The 16,928-nt window shown below is 37.2% G+C and overlaps 1 protein-coding gene and 1 long non-coding RNA gene across 3 annotated transcripts; both read left to right on the forward strand.

The window, feature by feature from the left end:
- Positions 1-5,888: 5,888 nt before the first annotated feature.
- Positions 5,889-11,988, forward strand: LOC147476127 (Regulator of chromosome condensation (RCC1) family protein). Of its 2 annotated transcripts, none has more exons than XM_086584090.1 (6): positions 5,889-6,645; positions 6,738-6,950; positions 7,257-7,367; positions 9,532-9,900; positions 10,003-10,110; positions 11,423-11,988. In XM_086584090.1, the coding sequence occupies exons 1-6, from the start codon at positions 6,346-6,348 to the stop codon at positions 11,774-11,776; spliced, it is 1,455 nt and encodes a 484-aa protein (XP_086440216.1). In that variant the 5' UTR covers positions 5,889-6,345; the 3' UTR covers positions 11,777-11,988. The 2 variants fall into 2 exon arrangements, with proteins under 2 accessions (XP_086440216.1, XP_086440217.1); XM_086584091.1 differs by having other exon boundaries at positions 6,512-6,640.
- A 3,504-nt stretch (positions 11,989-15,492) lies between these two features.
- Positions 15,493-16,614, forward strand: LOC147476128 (uncharacterized). Its single transcript, XR_015208310.1, has 2 exons — positions 15,493-16,026; positions 16,151-16,614. It is a non-coding gene; the product is annotated as an uncharacterized LOC147476128 (long non-coding RNA).
- Positions 16,615-16,928: the final 314 nt, after the last annotated feature.

A 16,928-nucleotide genomic window follows, 5' to 3' on the forward strand; every position in this document is an offset into this window, starting at 1 on the left:
GATAAAATCTTGAGGAGAGGATTTACTGAGAACATCGGCACAAAACGGGGAGGCGCGGTATGTCTTGAGCATCTTCTGAACAATATGGGTTGCGTCTTTTCTGACTGCACTTTGGCCGATCCTATGTGACAATTCGTTAATCTGCTGATTAACCTCGTTGATACCGTTTTCAGCAACATTGCCGGCTGGTTGCTGCTGATACGCATCGACTTGGGCCCGTAAAGTAGCATTTTCTTGCCTGAGCAAGGAAATACTTTCATTTGTGACACCCAGCTGTTCGGCAAGGTTTTGAACCTGAGCTTCGAGGCTGACCATGCTTCGTGGGCTTGAGAAGTGCAAAGTGTTGAGTTAGGGTAACGTGATTTCTCAAGGAATCGAAACCATAGACGGCGCCAATGTAAAGGTGGGTTTTAGTTTTCCTTGGTGATTGCGTGGGATGAGGGAAGAGAGTTGAGATCTTTTGGAGGGACCGAGTTCGCTTGTGAGCGAGCTGCATACGTATCCTCTTTTGGTTTTCCTTTTAAGGGGAGAGAATCAGGTCCGGCGTAGTTCAAACGAATGGTATTTATAGGCTTAAGAAAATGTCAATCCGGAAGACACGTGTGTCTCTTGTACACGTGTAAGGTGGAGATCGTGAATGAGTGTTGGGCTAGTTATATTATAAGTCGTGTGCGGATTGGGAGTTGGTGCGGTCGCCCTTATTTCCAGGAAGTGGGAAGGGTAAATAAGATTTTGGTAATGATTACCCCTGGTGGTGACCTTATTCGCGGCGTTCTGTCTTTGGCCATGTGTTCGTACCGAGCCATCTTTGTTTATACACTACAACATAAGGGATCTTTTGCAACGCACCCTTTTGCCACGCCCAAAATTCGTTGGTATAAATCTCCTTTTGTCACTCCATTTGGTGTTGCTAAAAGTTTGTCGTGCTATTGGTTTTAATTTATGTGAAATTAACTATTGCAACACCTCTGGCGAGGCAAATGGTTGTACTATTTTTTTTAAAAAAAATAGAAAATGCAGTTTTATAAAAATGAACTTTACCATTTGCTACGCTTTAGTGGTCGCCAATGTTCGAATAATCAATTGCAACGCCTTTTTCGTTGTAATAAGATTCCTCGTGAATGTACAAATTTTATGTGGTATAAGCCATTGGTGCCCATTTTAAATTGGTGTCGCTGATGGGTTTTATATTTACTATTTAGGGCGTTATTTTTATTTTGCCTCAAAAAGATTTTAGTGGGGGCCCTTCATTCTTGGTGTTGGCACTAAAAATTGAAATGCCCTAAAAACACACACGCATGGATACTCTCTCCGCTCTCTCTCTCTTCGGATTAGAATAATTTCCACCGTAACCACTATACCGACTGAAGAAGCAACGAAACTAACGACGCCTGTTAGTTAACGATCTCTCTCTCTCTCCCTCTCCCTCTCCCTCTATTTTATTTTATTAACACTTGAAAGGTTTGATTTTGGGTTTCAAAAACGTTTTGGGTGACCGCCACCATCAATGCTTCGATTTCTCAAGTTTGATTTTCGAGTTTTAAGGTAACTAATAATTTCTTGGCTCGAGTGATATGGTTAAGGAATTTTGTGTTGCATTGTTCATTTTTTGGCGTAAAAAACCAAAACCATATAATTTGTTATTGTAATTTTGCAGTTCTCTCGGCTATTTTTGTTCTAGAAGCTTAAAATATTATCAGGGGCAAAAAATTTGAAGCTTTATTTTTTTTCTTCAGGTACTCTTCTTTTTAGTTTTCCCTTTCAATACAATGTGTATGTTAAGTGGATAGTTTATTGACATCTTGGCTTGTTGCCATTGCTTTGTTTGATAAATGTCTCTTGAATATAAATTGTATTACATTATCTGTTTAACATTGTAGACTAGTGATAGTGCATATTGGATTGATGGGTAAGGCATGATTGAATATTACTATGTATACCATGGTTTTTCTTGATATTTTGCAGTATAGCTGTTGGATAGTTATTCCAACTAAATTTTTTAGTGTTTAGTATACCTTGATCAGTAACTAGATGTGATCCTTTTATGAGGCTTGTTGGTCCCCTTGTATCCTTGAAAGGGTTTCAATGTTTGTAGTTGTATTACTTGTATAGGAATTGCGGTAAGTCCCCTTATTGAATTTTCAGTTATTTTTTCCTAGAGTTCCGAACCTGAGTAAAGAAGTGTTTTGTTGGAAAATGGAGAGGCCTCGATTATCTTCTTGCCCTTGACATTGAAATGGATATGTTAGTTGGGACTTCGTGGGTATCGGTCATAGTGTCTTAACAGGATGCTTAACACTGCAGTTGATTCTTGGAGACATGGTGTCTTTGCATCTTGTAGGTTTACATGTCATATTTGTGAAATTGTTTACTTGGATGTGCTCTAGATGCGATGGTTTGACAAAGGTAATTAACCGGACATATTGTTTACATGTCAGTTGTTTTGTTATTAATACTATTATTAGTTAGTGTTATTGCATTGTTATTACATTATTAATTATTTTAGATGTAAAGCTTTCAATGAATTAAAATATTTAGAGTTGAGTCCCCTTCTGAATATTTAAAACATTTATAAACTTGTCTCATCTCCAAACAGGGGTTCAAATGCTAGAGTGATTGTTGATGTCCAACACGCCTCTGAGGTTTTCCCTCTTTTCTTTTGGCTTGTTCTTATGTTATTGTAATTCATGCATTCTCTAAGCACTTAACAAGTCATGATGGGATTATGGTACATAATTCTTAGTTGGTTGGCCGCAATAAACTTGATAGACATACGTCATTAGAGTGTTCAAAATCGTGCTTTGATGTGTGTGTGTGTGTGTGGGGGGGGGGGGGAATACATTTGGCTTCCTCGTCTCATATATGATAAGCATGCACTATAATATTTTTGTTTATTTAATTTTTCATTCTTCAAACCTCTAATGCAATTTATTCTTATTCTTATTTTACATGTTACATGTTTTTTTTGCTTTAGTTTATTATTTTTTTTTTTATATATATATAGTTTGCTCTAAATGTTTCTTCTTTTAAGTTTTTATGTCATATCATCTTCTCATTGAACATTTTTTCTAACTCGAAACAACCTTGTTCAACTGCACAAGCCACGTTAAACATCCGTTCATGTGATACACAAAGTATATATATTTGTTCATTGGTTAATCATCAATCTATAAGTTGTCAACTAACTTAACACTTCCATCTTTACTAACTAAGACACAAAAAGTATATATTTGGCCATTGCAACATGAAGTGGATCAAGGTACAAATTTTCTTGGATCAAGGTACAAATTTCTTCCCCACTTGGACCAAGGTACAAATTTCCGTTCTTTTAATTTTTTTGAGTTGCTCTTGTTTGAGGACTTTAACAAGTAAAAAAATATGAGTATCTGATATTGTGTTAATTATCTTGTTTCCTTTCTTATCTTGGTTTTGCAAAAGCACAACATCCGAAGCCCATACTTGGCTAATAAGAAGGGTGTATTAAGTTGGTGTTATTTTGAAAATATCTTTGCATTGCATACTTGAGTGCATTTTTGTTTTATTGTCCTTAATCACTTATGCCCTATTTGTTTAATTTTTTTTTTTTTTTGTTCAGATTGGACGATCAGATGCCATATGATTAATGAAGAATACTTGGGTGGATGTTGTTCAATCTCAAAGAATAATGGACATTTTTGATTTTTTTTTTTTTTTTTTGCTAAGTGCTAGTTTTTATGAAATTTGCATAAATTAAGTTAATGTTGTGGAAATTTTGTAATGATTGTATTGGTAACAATCACGTGTAGTTGTGTGAAATACTTTTTGTAATGGAGGATCTTAGTTAATGAATTTGATATATTTTGTTGTCATCGTTGTGAATTCACATGGGGTTGTTATATATATCTACATAAATTGCATTTGGCACAATCTACAAACAAGAACGAATCAAAATTATGCGTAAAACGCAGCGTGACATCTAGATGCGACTAAAAGCACTCTTTTGCCACGGCAATTCTCGACTATAAACACCTTTTTGCAAGGGTGCACCTAATGATTTAATCCTTTTGTGGCGGTTTTGATTGCGGCAAAAAAAGGTTTCTTTTTGCAACGCCTCAAAGCGCAGCCAAAGATTGACCTTTTGCCACACTTGAAGTGTTATTACAAGTTATCTTTTGCAACGCTAGTCGTTGCAAATATTTTGAAAATTAATTTAATATTGAAAATAGAAGTAGCGACAAGGATGAAGTAATAGCAACAATATATGGCATTGCAAAAGTTTATAAGTTTTTGCAATGCCATATAGTGCATCGCAATTTAGCTTTTGTGACCCACTTTTTTAGCGGCGCTTTTTAAAGCCCTTTGGCGTAGCAATTGGTCTATTGCAACGCATTTTAAGACCTTTAGTAATGGCATAAGGCGTTGTATAAGAGCTTCTGTGTTGTAGTGATACCACCTACCTGAAAGGAGCTACTCACAGATCGGTCTTGGAGGTCGATGTCCCGAGTTCGCTTATGCTGTGCACATGCGTGTTCACAAGGGAACTGCTCACAGGTCGGTCTTGGAGGTCGATGTCCTAAGTTCGCTTCGCACATGCGTGTTCACAAGGGAACTGCTCACAGGTCGGTCTTGGAGGTCGCCTTATGCTCTACGCGTGTATGATAACCTTATGAGGATATCACTCCCCTACAACCACCACACCAAAAACACCCAAAATCATAAGAAATTGTAAGAGATTTACATCTCAATTAAAATGAAATGCAAGAGATTTATTTACACCCGAAATCAAAACAATTATAGACAAGCTAAACACAATATCAATTGTGGTATTAAGAAAGAATTCCAAAATAAAAAGGTTGAGAATATATCAAATTGCACAAACAAAATTTGTCACCCATTGTAAATCAATGAAAATGGCGAATGTCGTATTTATTTATTTTTTCATAACAAGTGAAGACTAAAGACCCATCTTCTAACTTACAAAGAAACACGAAAGAAGAATTGAGTTCTTGCTAGCTGCAAAGCATCATCCAGCAAACATATTTGTCCTTATATTCCATTAACGCAGAACTTGATCCAAACATTAGCACACAAAATTCCATTTGATTGATTAAGAGCGTCGTCACTATCCGGGCTTATCACCATCCACTCTTTGTAATCCAAGCACAATTGAATTTATGTTTTATCATAGGATAACTTAGAACTTTAGTATATTGATAGCCTTCTTCCAATTTAAACTTGACACAAGATGTGACAACTCGATCAATGAACCTTCCACCGAATAAGATACTTCAACGAATCAACGCTCATTGAAACAGAGCACGACTAACGATAATTGTACGTGGCTTCTTCAATGTAAGGATCAACTCATCGGCGCACCTGGAAATATAATTGTGTTCACTCCCATTAAGGTTTGAGTGCTTGACCCAGAATTAGTAATGCACTTCTCAAAACATTTATCTCGTACAGTCTCGAGAAACTCCTCAGCATAAGCTTCGGCAAGTTGGGTTTTGAGCTGATCCATACAACTTGGTAATGAACTCCCAATGGAAAAGTAGGGCCAAAGATTTTAGTAGACCACGAAAGACATGTGGGGGGATTGTGGGCATTTTGAAACATCCAAAGATTTTAGTAGGCCACGAAAGACATGTGGGGGTATTGTGGCCATTTTGAAACATTTCGGTCAACTCACAATCAAGACAAAGTCAACAAACTATAACGGCAATTTTGGACCAAATTACAACAACACAATCAATTGTGGATCAAACTCTACTTTCACTATTAAATAGAACCAAAATGCAAAAGAACCCCTCAAACTAAATCACCAAAGCCGTCCAATACTAAACGTTCTTTTCCAACGTCAAAGCGAAATCTTTAGATTTAAAAAGCATGTGCACGATCAGTACCAAACTAAAACACAAACAAAATAGATGTTGAAAATTTCATATTCGTCGAACATGACTATTGTGGTCACACGTTTTGGTGAATTTCAAATTTTCAATGTTATATTTCCAAATCAAAATACTTAATGCCCAAGAAATTAGCATTCTCTTCTTCTAACTCATTAGTCATTCTCAGTGAATCAAGTGGCAAAACGAATGGTTCGCGCATGCTCAACCACATGGCAGTAGGCTACACGTGTCAACATGTAAACGACAAGAACAACAAACATAGCAGAACTGAACAACTAAAACTTCCATTCGAAGATTCGATTCCTTTTTTACAGTTATTATAAAACACCAACCAAAAATTAGGAAAGCGAAAAAAATCAGCACCGAAATTCCCTCCCTTTTTTTCCTCAGCCGTTAAAGATTCCACGACATTTATTATTCCATTTCCCCATTCAAAAATTTCTCCTTCTTTTTCAAAATGGCTGAAAGATTTTACATACAAGAATTACCATCACACTTACTCATCGAAATCTTAACATCTTCAGCTCATCTAACAGCAACTGATCTTGTTTCATTAGAACAAACATGTCAAACCATCCGTTCTATAATCGAATATGTCGCGTTTCACCTATGTGCATCCCACACTATATATGTTTCTTTAAACGTAAATGCTAAAACAGAGCTTCTCGATCGGTGTAGTGGGAACTGGAAACGGGTTTTAAGATTCTTGCAGGGAGTTGAACAGGCTTCTAGCCTCGTCGTGACTTCTTCAGGCAATGTACTATTTTGTTTTTCATTATTTTAATGTTTTGTTTTTGTATCTATTTACTTTGAATCTAAATATTGAGAGGAGTTGTTTTTTTATTTCAGGAAATGCAAATTACTACTGGGAGATATCACACGTTGTTAATAAGTGATTCTTCGGTGTACTCATGTGGATCTAGTTTGTGTGGTGTTCTTGGTCATGGTTCTGAAACTAAGCAGTGTGTTTCGTTTAGTCGGATTAACTTTCCGTTTTCTTTACATGTGGTGCATGTCTCGGCTTCACACAACCATGCTGCTTTTGTTATGCAGTCTGGAGAGGTTAGTTGGTAGGAAGATTTTAAGTATGTTAGAAATTTATTGTGAAGGTGTTTTCTTACTGTTGTTTTATGCTTCCCTTTATAAATGTTCCATCAAGTTGAAACCGGCTGGATTTAAATATACTTGATAGTTGGATTAGTTGATACAGATATTTTATTAAATAGTGTCGTAATAGGGATTTTCAGACTGAAAGTTGAAACACAACTTATTCTGGTCTAACACTAAACATTACTAGACTAATTAAATGGAACTGTGTAAGTTTTGTATTTATTTTTACCCTATAGTGCCTTTCGCTATCCTATGCAGGTCTTTACCTGTGGAGATAATTCGTCATATTGTTGTGGTCATGGAGAAGGAGGGCATGCTATTTTCAGGCCTAGGCGTGTGGAGGCATTGAAGGGTGTCTCTTGCAAGCAGGTAAATCATATATATTTACTGATTCTTTGTTTGGAAAGCTTGTTCAAGGATGACATCAATTCTACAATGAAAAATGGTTGATTGTAAAAGAATTATTTTAGCTGTAAAGGATACGGATTTTGGACTGGCAAATAACTCGTTATCTCGAAATCTATCGATCTGGTCTTCTTTATTACTTTGTTCTTTTGCTTATCTGAGGCCAACCCTGTGCACATTGAGGCCTATTGTGAATGTTCAGATGGTACCTTATTATATAGTAAGTATTTGAAGACCTCCCGTGAAAAGGTTGTTGGGGTAAAGGCAGATCACCACCTGTTTGATTGCACAAATCCTCCCTAAGAGTTAGTCAGTTAGATCATTGAAAGGGGGAACACCATGACTACTAGATCAACAGGCATCAAGCCTGACACACATGCCATCACTCACATATACACAATCTCAAGCAGATAGCTTACTTTCTAGTCATGATTTGCTTCACTATCTTAGGATTATCCTTCCTAAGATGAATCTATGCCTTCTTAAAGTGTCATCCACAAAAAAGGTCATATATTCCTCAAGTTTTTTCTATATTTTTGCTTAGGAAGGCTAGCTTGTTCATCATGGCAAGGGTGGGCTCTATTTCTTGCAGAGAGTGCTCTTTGATCCTTTTGCTTCTTTTTAGCTTTACAATAGTAGTCCATTGACATGTATCCTCTGTAGCTGCAACTGATAGACTTTGCTTCTTAGGATAAGGAGACAGTTTGATCACTCCCCTCCTCGACAGGATTAGCCAGAACCCCTTCCTCAGGATTAGCAGGATTGTTTTGTATTAGTTACACATATATGGGAAATGTTAGTTTCTTTGTTTTGAATAAAGATATGGGTGGTTATTATATTTTCAAGATTGACCGCCCAATATACATGTGAGGGTGATTTGCATTTCTTAAGTGAGCGTCATATTTATGATAACAAATTGGCTATACCTATCCTTACGAACCTGTAAATGGAGGTTTCACATGTAAGCTTAAGAACTTGTTGGCCTGAGGCAACCACTTTAGTTGCAGTACCCCCGGCCCTTAGGGATTGATAAACTTGTCACTATATTCTTAACTGCCTTTTTTCATTGACCCTTCTTTTTTTTTGTTTGGCGAAGTCGTGAAACTTTCTATTCTATTCAGATGTTCATTTTAATATTTTTTTTTCTTAAAAATAGTTGTATATGTAATATGGTGCAACAAGCAAGTCCATAAGTAGCTTTGTTTTTGTAAAGCTCTGGGAATGTAATAGATTTCTCTTCGAAGGAACTATGGAAATATAGCTAAAATCTTGAGTAGGAATGGAAACAGGTGGAATGACTTGTTGGCTAAAGCAAGAACTCAAAATGACACAAAACACAGTTCTCTACTTCTTTGCTTAATGACCTTTTTCGTGAAACACTTTACTGAACAAGAGATGAGCAAGAGAGACAACCTATGATGCACGAATACTCCTAAAATGCCATTGCACCCGTATCGGTGGGTACGATACGGATACGGGTACTGGATACTTCTACGATACTGGAATCCCCGAAATAGACCTGATCCGATAGTTCTACTTCGTTGAAATGTAAATTGTTCTTTAGGCTTCAAGCTGTATTGACTTTGACATGTGCTATAATAGTTTTTCACATGTTCTTGACTAACTTTACTCAAAAAACTACTAACATAATTTGTAGAATACACATATATTTTAAAATATTCATATTCATTAGCCGTACCCATAGGCCGTACTATAATAGTTTTTCACATGTTCTTGACTAACTTTACTCAAAGAACTACTAACATAATTTTTAGAATACACATATATTTTAAAATATTCGTATTCATTAGCCGTACCAATAGGCCGTACCCGTATCCTAATATTTCAAAAAAGCCGTATTGTACCCCGTGCCCGTGTCACCGTATCGGTATCCGTACCCGTATCCGTGCATCATAGGTTGTTACACCTTCTTGAAAACTTCAACAAGAACACTCTTTTACTGTATTATCTTTTGTTTAATTGAGAATTGAGAATACATTTATGTTTGCTTTTGATATTGAGTTTTGGAGTGCATGCAATGTATATGTTTTCTTAATTTGTTTACTGTATAGGCGTACATCATTCTTTTGATTCCAGCCTGATATTCTTTTCTGTTTTGTTTTTCAAGGTTGCCACAGGTCTTAGTTTCACTGCATTCCTTACAAGGCAAGGCCATGTATATACGTGTGGAAGCAATGCGCATGGCCAGCTAGGACATGGTGACAATGTAGACAGACCCACCCCAAAAATTGTTGAAGCACTAGAAGGTGTAGGTTGTGTTGTTCAGATTGCCGCAGGCCCCAGTTACACCTTGGCTGTAATGGATGACGGGACAGTCTACTCTTTTGGGTCTGGAACCAATTTTTGTCTTGGCCATGGTGAACAACATAACGAGCTCCAACCAAGAGCAATCCAGTCCTTTAAAAGGAAGAATATTCATGTTGTGCGCGTCTCTGCTGGGGATGAGCATGTGGTGGCACTTGATTCTAATGGATATGTTAGTATTCATACTTATCAGTTGACATTCTGTATACTTACATGATTGGCCCGTTGGCATTGTCCTAATAACGACTAGAGCTCTCTGCACTGGTGTTTGTAGGTTTATACATGGGGCAAAGGCTACTGTGGAGCTCTGGGTCATGGAGATGAGATTGACAAGACCACTCCAGCATTATTAAGCAGCATCAAGGGCCTCCTTGTAGTACAGGTATAATTCCTCTCTCAACTATTATCATGTTTCTCACTTAGCCCCACTGTTCACGAATTCCACGTCTGTTTTATTTGTCTGTATGACAGCAATGCTGTTGTCAGGAGTTCATAGCATCTCTATTTTAATTGCGTGTGAATAATATGTTAACTTGACCACCAAAATTACAAAAGTTCATAGCATCAGTATTTATATGTTGGGTGTGATATTATGTCAACCTTTCCTTTTTCTTTTTCTTGCTCCCTAGAATATTTTTCAACATAGCCACTGAATCATTCAGATGTCTTACTTTTACCAAGTATCAGCTCATATTATGTTTTGAAGCTTCATCTTCTTTAATTTTTTTTATCTCTGTAGCTGAGTGTGTGTGTGTTTATCACTTCTTATTTATAAGAGGAAGGTTTTCTCTTTGGTATTTTTGGTGAACTGAATTCACCAGACTCTAGATGCCTCCCACAGCCTACCATTTGAGATAGAAGCTCAAATTTCATATCAAACTAAGCATAAATAATCGGTGGACTTTGTTACAAATAGTAAATTATGGTGGATCAGAAATTGATAGAATTTGCTGAAGCATTTGGAAATGTATCTGATATTCTGATATGTCAGTCCAATACTTTGTATGGGAAAGCTCGGTAAGATATATCCGTAAATATTGGTTAGTGTCACACACTCACACTACGCCTTTGTGAAGTCCAAAACGTCTGTTTGTTTTACGCTTTCTTTACGCTTGTATGTATAATTTTATTTGGTAAATGTAACTTCAGTTCGAAGAAAAAATACATACAGGAAAAAGAGCGAGAACAAAATCAACAGAACATGTATGAAATGTAGCTACTTTTACACCGTAACTCATTGAAGTGTACTCCTAGTGTGAAACCTAGCATACATTGAATCTTAATACAGACGAATATCAAGAAGGGTTACTATTTTGAAGTAGAACGTGTATTGACTGTGCTCTGCACCCAGGAGCAAAGGTTCAGCTTCTGCTCCCTCTCTGTTCCTCCACAAAGTTCCTGATGTCATGTTAGTTCTGGTGTACAACCATTACCATGATGTTGGACAATACCAAATTGTGGTTCTTTTGAGGAGGAAAGAGGAGAAAAGCTTGAATGCTCTTAGGTGCAGATGATCCCTCGCATTTTGGAGATGGATCTGCATCAGTAATACCAATAATATATCAGGATGACTGACTACATGTGTTTCGCAGTAGTCATTTGCATATTAGTAGTGCATCTCCCTATTTTCGTTACTTCACTTCTGTAGGTATGTGTTATTCTCACTGTGTATTTTCTGTTTTCTCTGTGTGCAGGTTTGTGCAAGGAAGAGGAAGACCTTTGTTTTGATGGACAATGGTTCTGTATTTGCCTTTGGGTGGATGGCTTTTGGGGGTTTAGGATTTTCAGACCGGGGAGTTTCTGATAAAGTCATGAAACCCCACATCATTAATAACCTAAGAGCTCACCGTGTTTCGCAAATAAGCACGGGGCTATATCACACGGTCGTAGTCACAAACAGGGGCCTTATCTTTGGATTTGGGGATAATGCAAGAGAACAACTTGGCCATGACTTGCTGAGAACATGCTTAAAACCAACTGAGATTAGTTTGCTGAACACATTGGATGAGGCAGGCCTTGTGGCCGAACACTGTCTATCCATTATATAAACACATCCAACGTTGGGATGACTGGTTAGTAGTGTTCTGGATTTGTGCCCCCTGACCATTCTAAGGTAGTTCCTGTTGTATCGACATTGAACATTAGAGCAAGAGAAGTTATATTTTGTTGTAAATAGTATTGGGAATTCCTCAGTAATCTATTGTATGATTTGTGCTTTCAAATCTTCGCACGAAATTTCATAAGATCGGTATTCATTGTTCATGATCCATAACTCAGCGGCAGTAATTTGCCGTGTCATGCACCTAGTTTGTTTTGGTGCGATAATTATTTTAACGGTTTGAACTTGAGGGATACTTTCTTCCATATATGGTCGTTGTTTCAGGGTGATTGCTCCATCCTAGTTCTGAACTGTGTGACTGTAATTAGGGGTTACACTCACACACTCTCTACGACTCTACAGTCTACTTACTAGAAATCCTTTTTGTTTTCAGAAAGTACTACAAATCCTTGAAATGACTACATCCTAATTTGTTGTCCAATTTAAGCTTGTTGAGAGAAATTTTGTGAAAGTACAGGAGGGTAACCCAAATTCCCAAACTGCTGGTCGTGTTTATAAAAAAGAGAAAGAAAATGTCATTTTCATCTTCAAGCTAGGTCGTGAGCTGCTCATGGTTTTCTTAATAGAAGTTTGGCAGCTCAAGTAATTTGAGCCGCATTTGTATGGAGCTGTACACTTTCATTTGTATTGTATGTAGTAATATCACCATAGCTGACTGTACTCAATCAATACGTGTTAGCCCGTCTCATGATTTATGAGTAATACAAAACAAATTGTCCAAGTTTGCTATTAAATTATGTCCATGTTTTGGACGAAATCCCTTCAATTTATAAACTTCAACATTATAATCTCCTATCCTATCTTGTCACCCCAACTCAGTTCATTACTTAACAAGACTTTCTTGTTCCACTGATAGAACCAACCATAATTCCCACTTAAGAGTATGTACATCAGAGTTTGCAATATAGCAATCATGATGTGTAGGACTGTGGGTCGTCATTGTCAACAGTTTATATCTCATCCAACTATCCAAGCCAAGAGACGAATGTCAGATTGGCAATCCAATTTGGGGTGTCACTCAGCGCAACAAATAAGAACAGGTCGGAGTTACATGATGTTGTGGACACCCATTCATTTGTTTGTTTTCCAATTTCCAGTGGAAATTCATGTTAGTACCCTACACTCTCAACCAATCACTAAAGACCAAGTGGAAATTAATGTTAGTACCCTACACTCTCAACCAATCACTAAAGACCATGTGTCCAATATCATATTATAATCACAAGACTAGTATACGATCTAGAACTACTCCAAGAGGGATAGATCAAGCACACAACCTAAACATATCAAGACATACTCACGACCTGTGAGTATCTACAATAGTTCGACCATAATTAAATGTTCATTAATAGCACAAGGAGCCAAACCAATCTCAACTGACAAACAACTCAAAGGCCAAGTTTAATGGACGACAATCATTCAAGAGAGCAAAAACTCAATAGGTCATTACTTTGTAACGGCTTCATGTAGAAAAGGAAAAGACAATCCTATAACCATAAAAAGGAAATAGGAATTACGATTGGTTTGATTCGAGTCTAGTAAAAAGACTCGATAAGTAGGCAATTCTTCTCCAAAAAAAAAATGCAACTACTTTCTCATTATCACAACCTTAGTTTATGAGTAAAGTTTTACTCCTTTACAATTCACATACTGTTCTTACCGAACTAGAAACTGGAAATCCTTTGGCATATCAGTGCATGTGGTTTTCACTGATGGATAAAATGGTTAGTGTAGAGTTGATCCAATGTGCTTTAAGCATCGAAAACATGTTTAAACTTAAAGAGAAAATGGCACTCTAACAGTAAATCTCCAAGCCCTTTAGCTAGGTTCCAAGAATTTCCCAAAGCAAAGGTTTCCAAAGTAATTTGGCTATTACTAACTTACTACTAAGTTCTATTCCTAATAACCGTAATCCACAATCACAACATAAGCTGGAGACGTAAGTTGCATACAACGGCCAAATTGATGCGTTACTGAAAAAGAGAGCATATATGACACAACTATGCAAGTTTTGCGAAAAAAGAGTGTATGATGCACTTCGGTGATTGTGGTCATACTTCAGTACTACAAAGCGTATGGACCTAACTTTTGGACTACTAGAATTCTAGGTACATTTGGGCCAAACTTTACCGTCAATCCTTATTCTTTCCACCTTTCTCACTCAACACAAGGCCATCAGCGCTTCTTTTGTTGCAAACAGCTTCCAGTGAAGCAAAGGCGCATTGGATTAATTGTATAGTTGTATAGAGTCCATAAACTGGATTAATTAAAATATTTTTGACAAAAGTATGATTAACAAACATATTAGCAATTAGAGCATCTCCAATGGGGTGTAAATCGTATAGAGTGGAAAGTTTACATTCTAAGTGTCAAAAAAACTCTATCTAATGAGGATGCTAAACCGTAGGTAATAGACTATTAATTGATAGAGGGGGTAGAAAATTCCCCATCACGCTATCAATTGATAAATGGCCTGGGCGACACTTGAACACACATTTGAACAAAAGAAATGTTCAGACGGAGTGACGTCCCTTTTAATTTAAAGAAGGACGTCACTTCAAGTGTCATCCGAGTTTAAAATCAAAAATTTTACACTTCTCCGTTGGGAACAATAGAAAGTGGATATTTATGGGCTATACAATAATTTGCAATTGGAGTTGTAAAATCCTAATGACACCTAGGTGAAATCTATGTGGAAGTGTAATTTTACACCCCCATTGAAAATGCCTTTAGAGATGTTCACGACTCGTGAGTAGTGCGTGCAAACGAGATTCCTACCACGTGAAAGGATCGTTAATTAGATATTGCAGCCCATTTCACTATTTTAATCAATTGAAGCTCTTACTAACACGATGAAATTTATTATGAGTATCCATCACCTAAGGTAGCAAACTTTGATTTGGCCGATAAAGCAATGATTTTATTGAAAGTGTGATAGAGAATAACTTCAGTATTGTCCAGCACTCCACCTTTGGTACATGCTACAAAATTTGAAATGTAACTACACGCTATGAGCCTATGATCACAGTGGTTTGTGCCAAGCAGGAGTACTATTCTAAGTATATTTCTGGTATTGATACTTCGTACTTGATATACAGGAGCTCAAATTGACTCCTAAAAGTATTTATATCATAACCTCAAACAAATCAGCATTCCTATGTGTAAGTACCATATATTCATATCCAATGACTATATGACACGTGTCCAACATATTTTCTTACCAAGCTTATAAGAAGTAGACCTAAAACTAGACCTAGACCTGCTCAGGTCGCTACTTCGCAGGTCGTTCATCCTAGCTCTATCACATTAATGACAAACGATGGTTACACTCAAAAGGCACAGGAGAAGATCACACAGGAGGATACAACTGCATTGATGATGCACATTTAAGACATTAATGACATTTATAGCCAAGTCTTGAGTGGAAGACACTAGGAAGAGGAAGAGTGGTGCAGAACACATACTATAAAAAGAGGAGACTTACCAAATTAGGAAGACTGGATTCCCCATCTGGATGAGGAGATGTTGGATCAGCTCCACCTCCTCTATCTTCTCCATCTCTCATACCATCTCCCAAACTGGATCTCATGAACTACAATTGGCTTGATTCTATTTCTATCAGAGAAGAACTAGATACGTAAGCAACTCCACATAACAGAGTGCAGCCCCTTCTCTATAGAGTTTTTACCATTTATATTGGCACCGTCTGGGGTTCGATTTCTTAGAAAAATCTATACTTACCATTTAGATTTTTTCCAAGCCCACGAAACACAGATGAAAAATTGTAGACTTTGAATTACAGTTGGACCATCAAGAGCGGGGACTGGCAGTACCATTGTGTGAAAATCTACCATCATTTCTAGGAGAATCAATCTGATTGTTTCACAAAGATCCTCGATTTACTTTTTGTCAGGTGGCCAAGTCATTTACAACACGAACAAGGAGCACAACCAGTTTTGTACGTCCAACCCAATTTTATCTTAGACTAGTACTATTAAGTTAATAATGTTATTCAATTTTTCTACTAATGATCTCCCAGTATAGCAGATCGATAAATTGCAAGATGTTTCAATACCATATCAGATGCCAAAGTATGCAAGAATTGTCGTTGCTGCTTGGCAAATCTCTTATGCTCCAAACAGGCCGGGGATAGCTACAACCATTCTGCACATAACTGGGGTTAGTTACGGCCATTTGCGCACATACAACTCAGCATTTTGAGCTTAATGTTCAATTTATCTCCAAAATTACCATTTCTTTTGTTATAATTATTCCTTTATGGTATTAGTTCAATCTAGTGCAGGCCGATCAAATTATCACCTAGGGGTTTCAACTACACAAACTACACAAAGTGCCTAGACTACAAGTCCAACAATTCCAACTCGTTGATGCCGACGACCTCCAGATTGCAGGTCATTCATAATCAGACTTGGGGCTACTACTATGTCCTTAGATCCACATGTTCTACAAATGTCAGTCAACAGTCACCCAAGCAGGCAAGAGCTAGTGCTTGCTGCTTGGCAGATCTCTTAGATTCTGAACATGACCTACAACCATTCTGCACAGAACTGGGGATGGCTACAACCATTTACGAACTAGGGCTAGCTTCAATTCAGTTATTATTTGAGCTCAATATAATGCTCTATGCATCTCTAGAATTATTACCATTAGTTTGTACTAATGACGTGGTGCTAGTTCGCATTTTTGCAGGTCAATTAAACTCCAAAAGCCATCTAAGCAAAAACAATAATCAGCTTGAATTGATGCCCAACTAAGGATCAAATTCAATTCAACTATAATCACGCCAATTCAATTCAAGGCTAGTTATCAACTACTACGATCTCCAAATTGTGAAATCTCCAAAATTAGATCACAGAACGATATGAATTAGAACGAGAACATAACAACGATCTATCAATTCGATCTCCAGATCACAAAACGTACGGTCTGTCACAGCAATATTCTATCATATCACAGAACGATCTATCAATCCACCAAACTATAGAACGGTTTGTCGCAAAAATAGTCTATCAGATCACAGAAGAATCTATCAATTCTCCAAATCACAAAATAGTAGTCTA

Source organism: Coptis chinensis, chromosome 9, assembly GCF_015680905.1.
Source record: "Coptis chinensis isolate HL-2020 chromosome 9, ASM1568090v1, whole genome shotgun sequence".
NCBI classification, from domain to species: Eukaryota; Viridiplantae; Streptophyta; class Magnoliopsida; order Ranunculales; family Ranunculaceae; genus Coptis; species Coptis chinensis.

What these genes read in the sequence shown, in the direction of transcription:
- LOC147476127 (XM_086584090.1), top strand. Translation starts at nt 6,346, where the DNA reads ATGGCTGAAAGATTTTACATACAAGAATTACCATCACACTTACTCATC. An exon ending in TTGTTATGCAGTCTGGAGAG is followed by an intron (nt 6,951 to 7,256) that starts GTTAGTTGGTAG and finishes TATCCTATGCAG; the next exon opens with GTCTTTACCTGTGGAGATAA. An exon ending in AGGGCCTCCTTGTAGTACAG is followed by an intron (nt 10,111 to 11,422) that starts GTATAATTCCTC and finishes CTCTGTGTGCAG; the next exon opens with GTTTGTGCAAGGAAGAGGAA.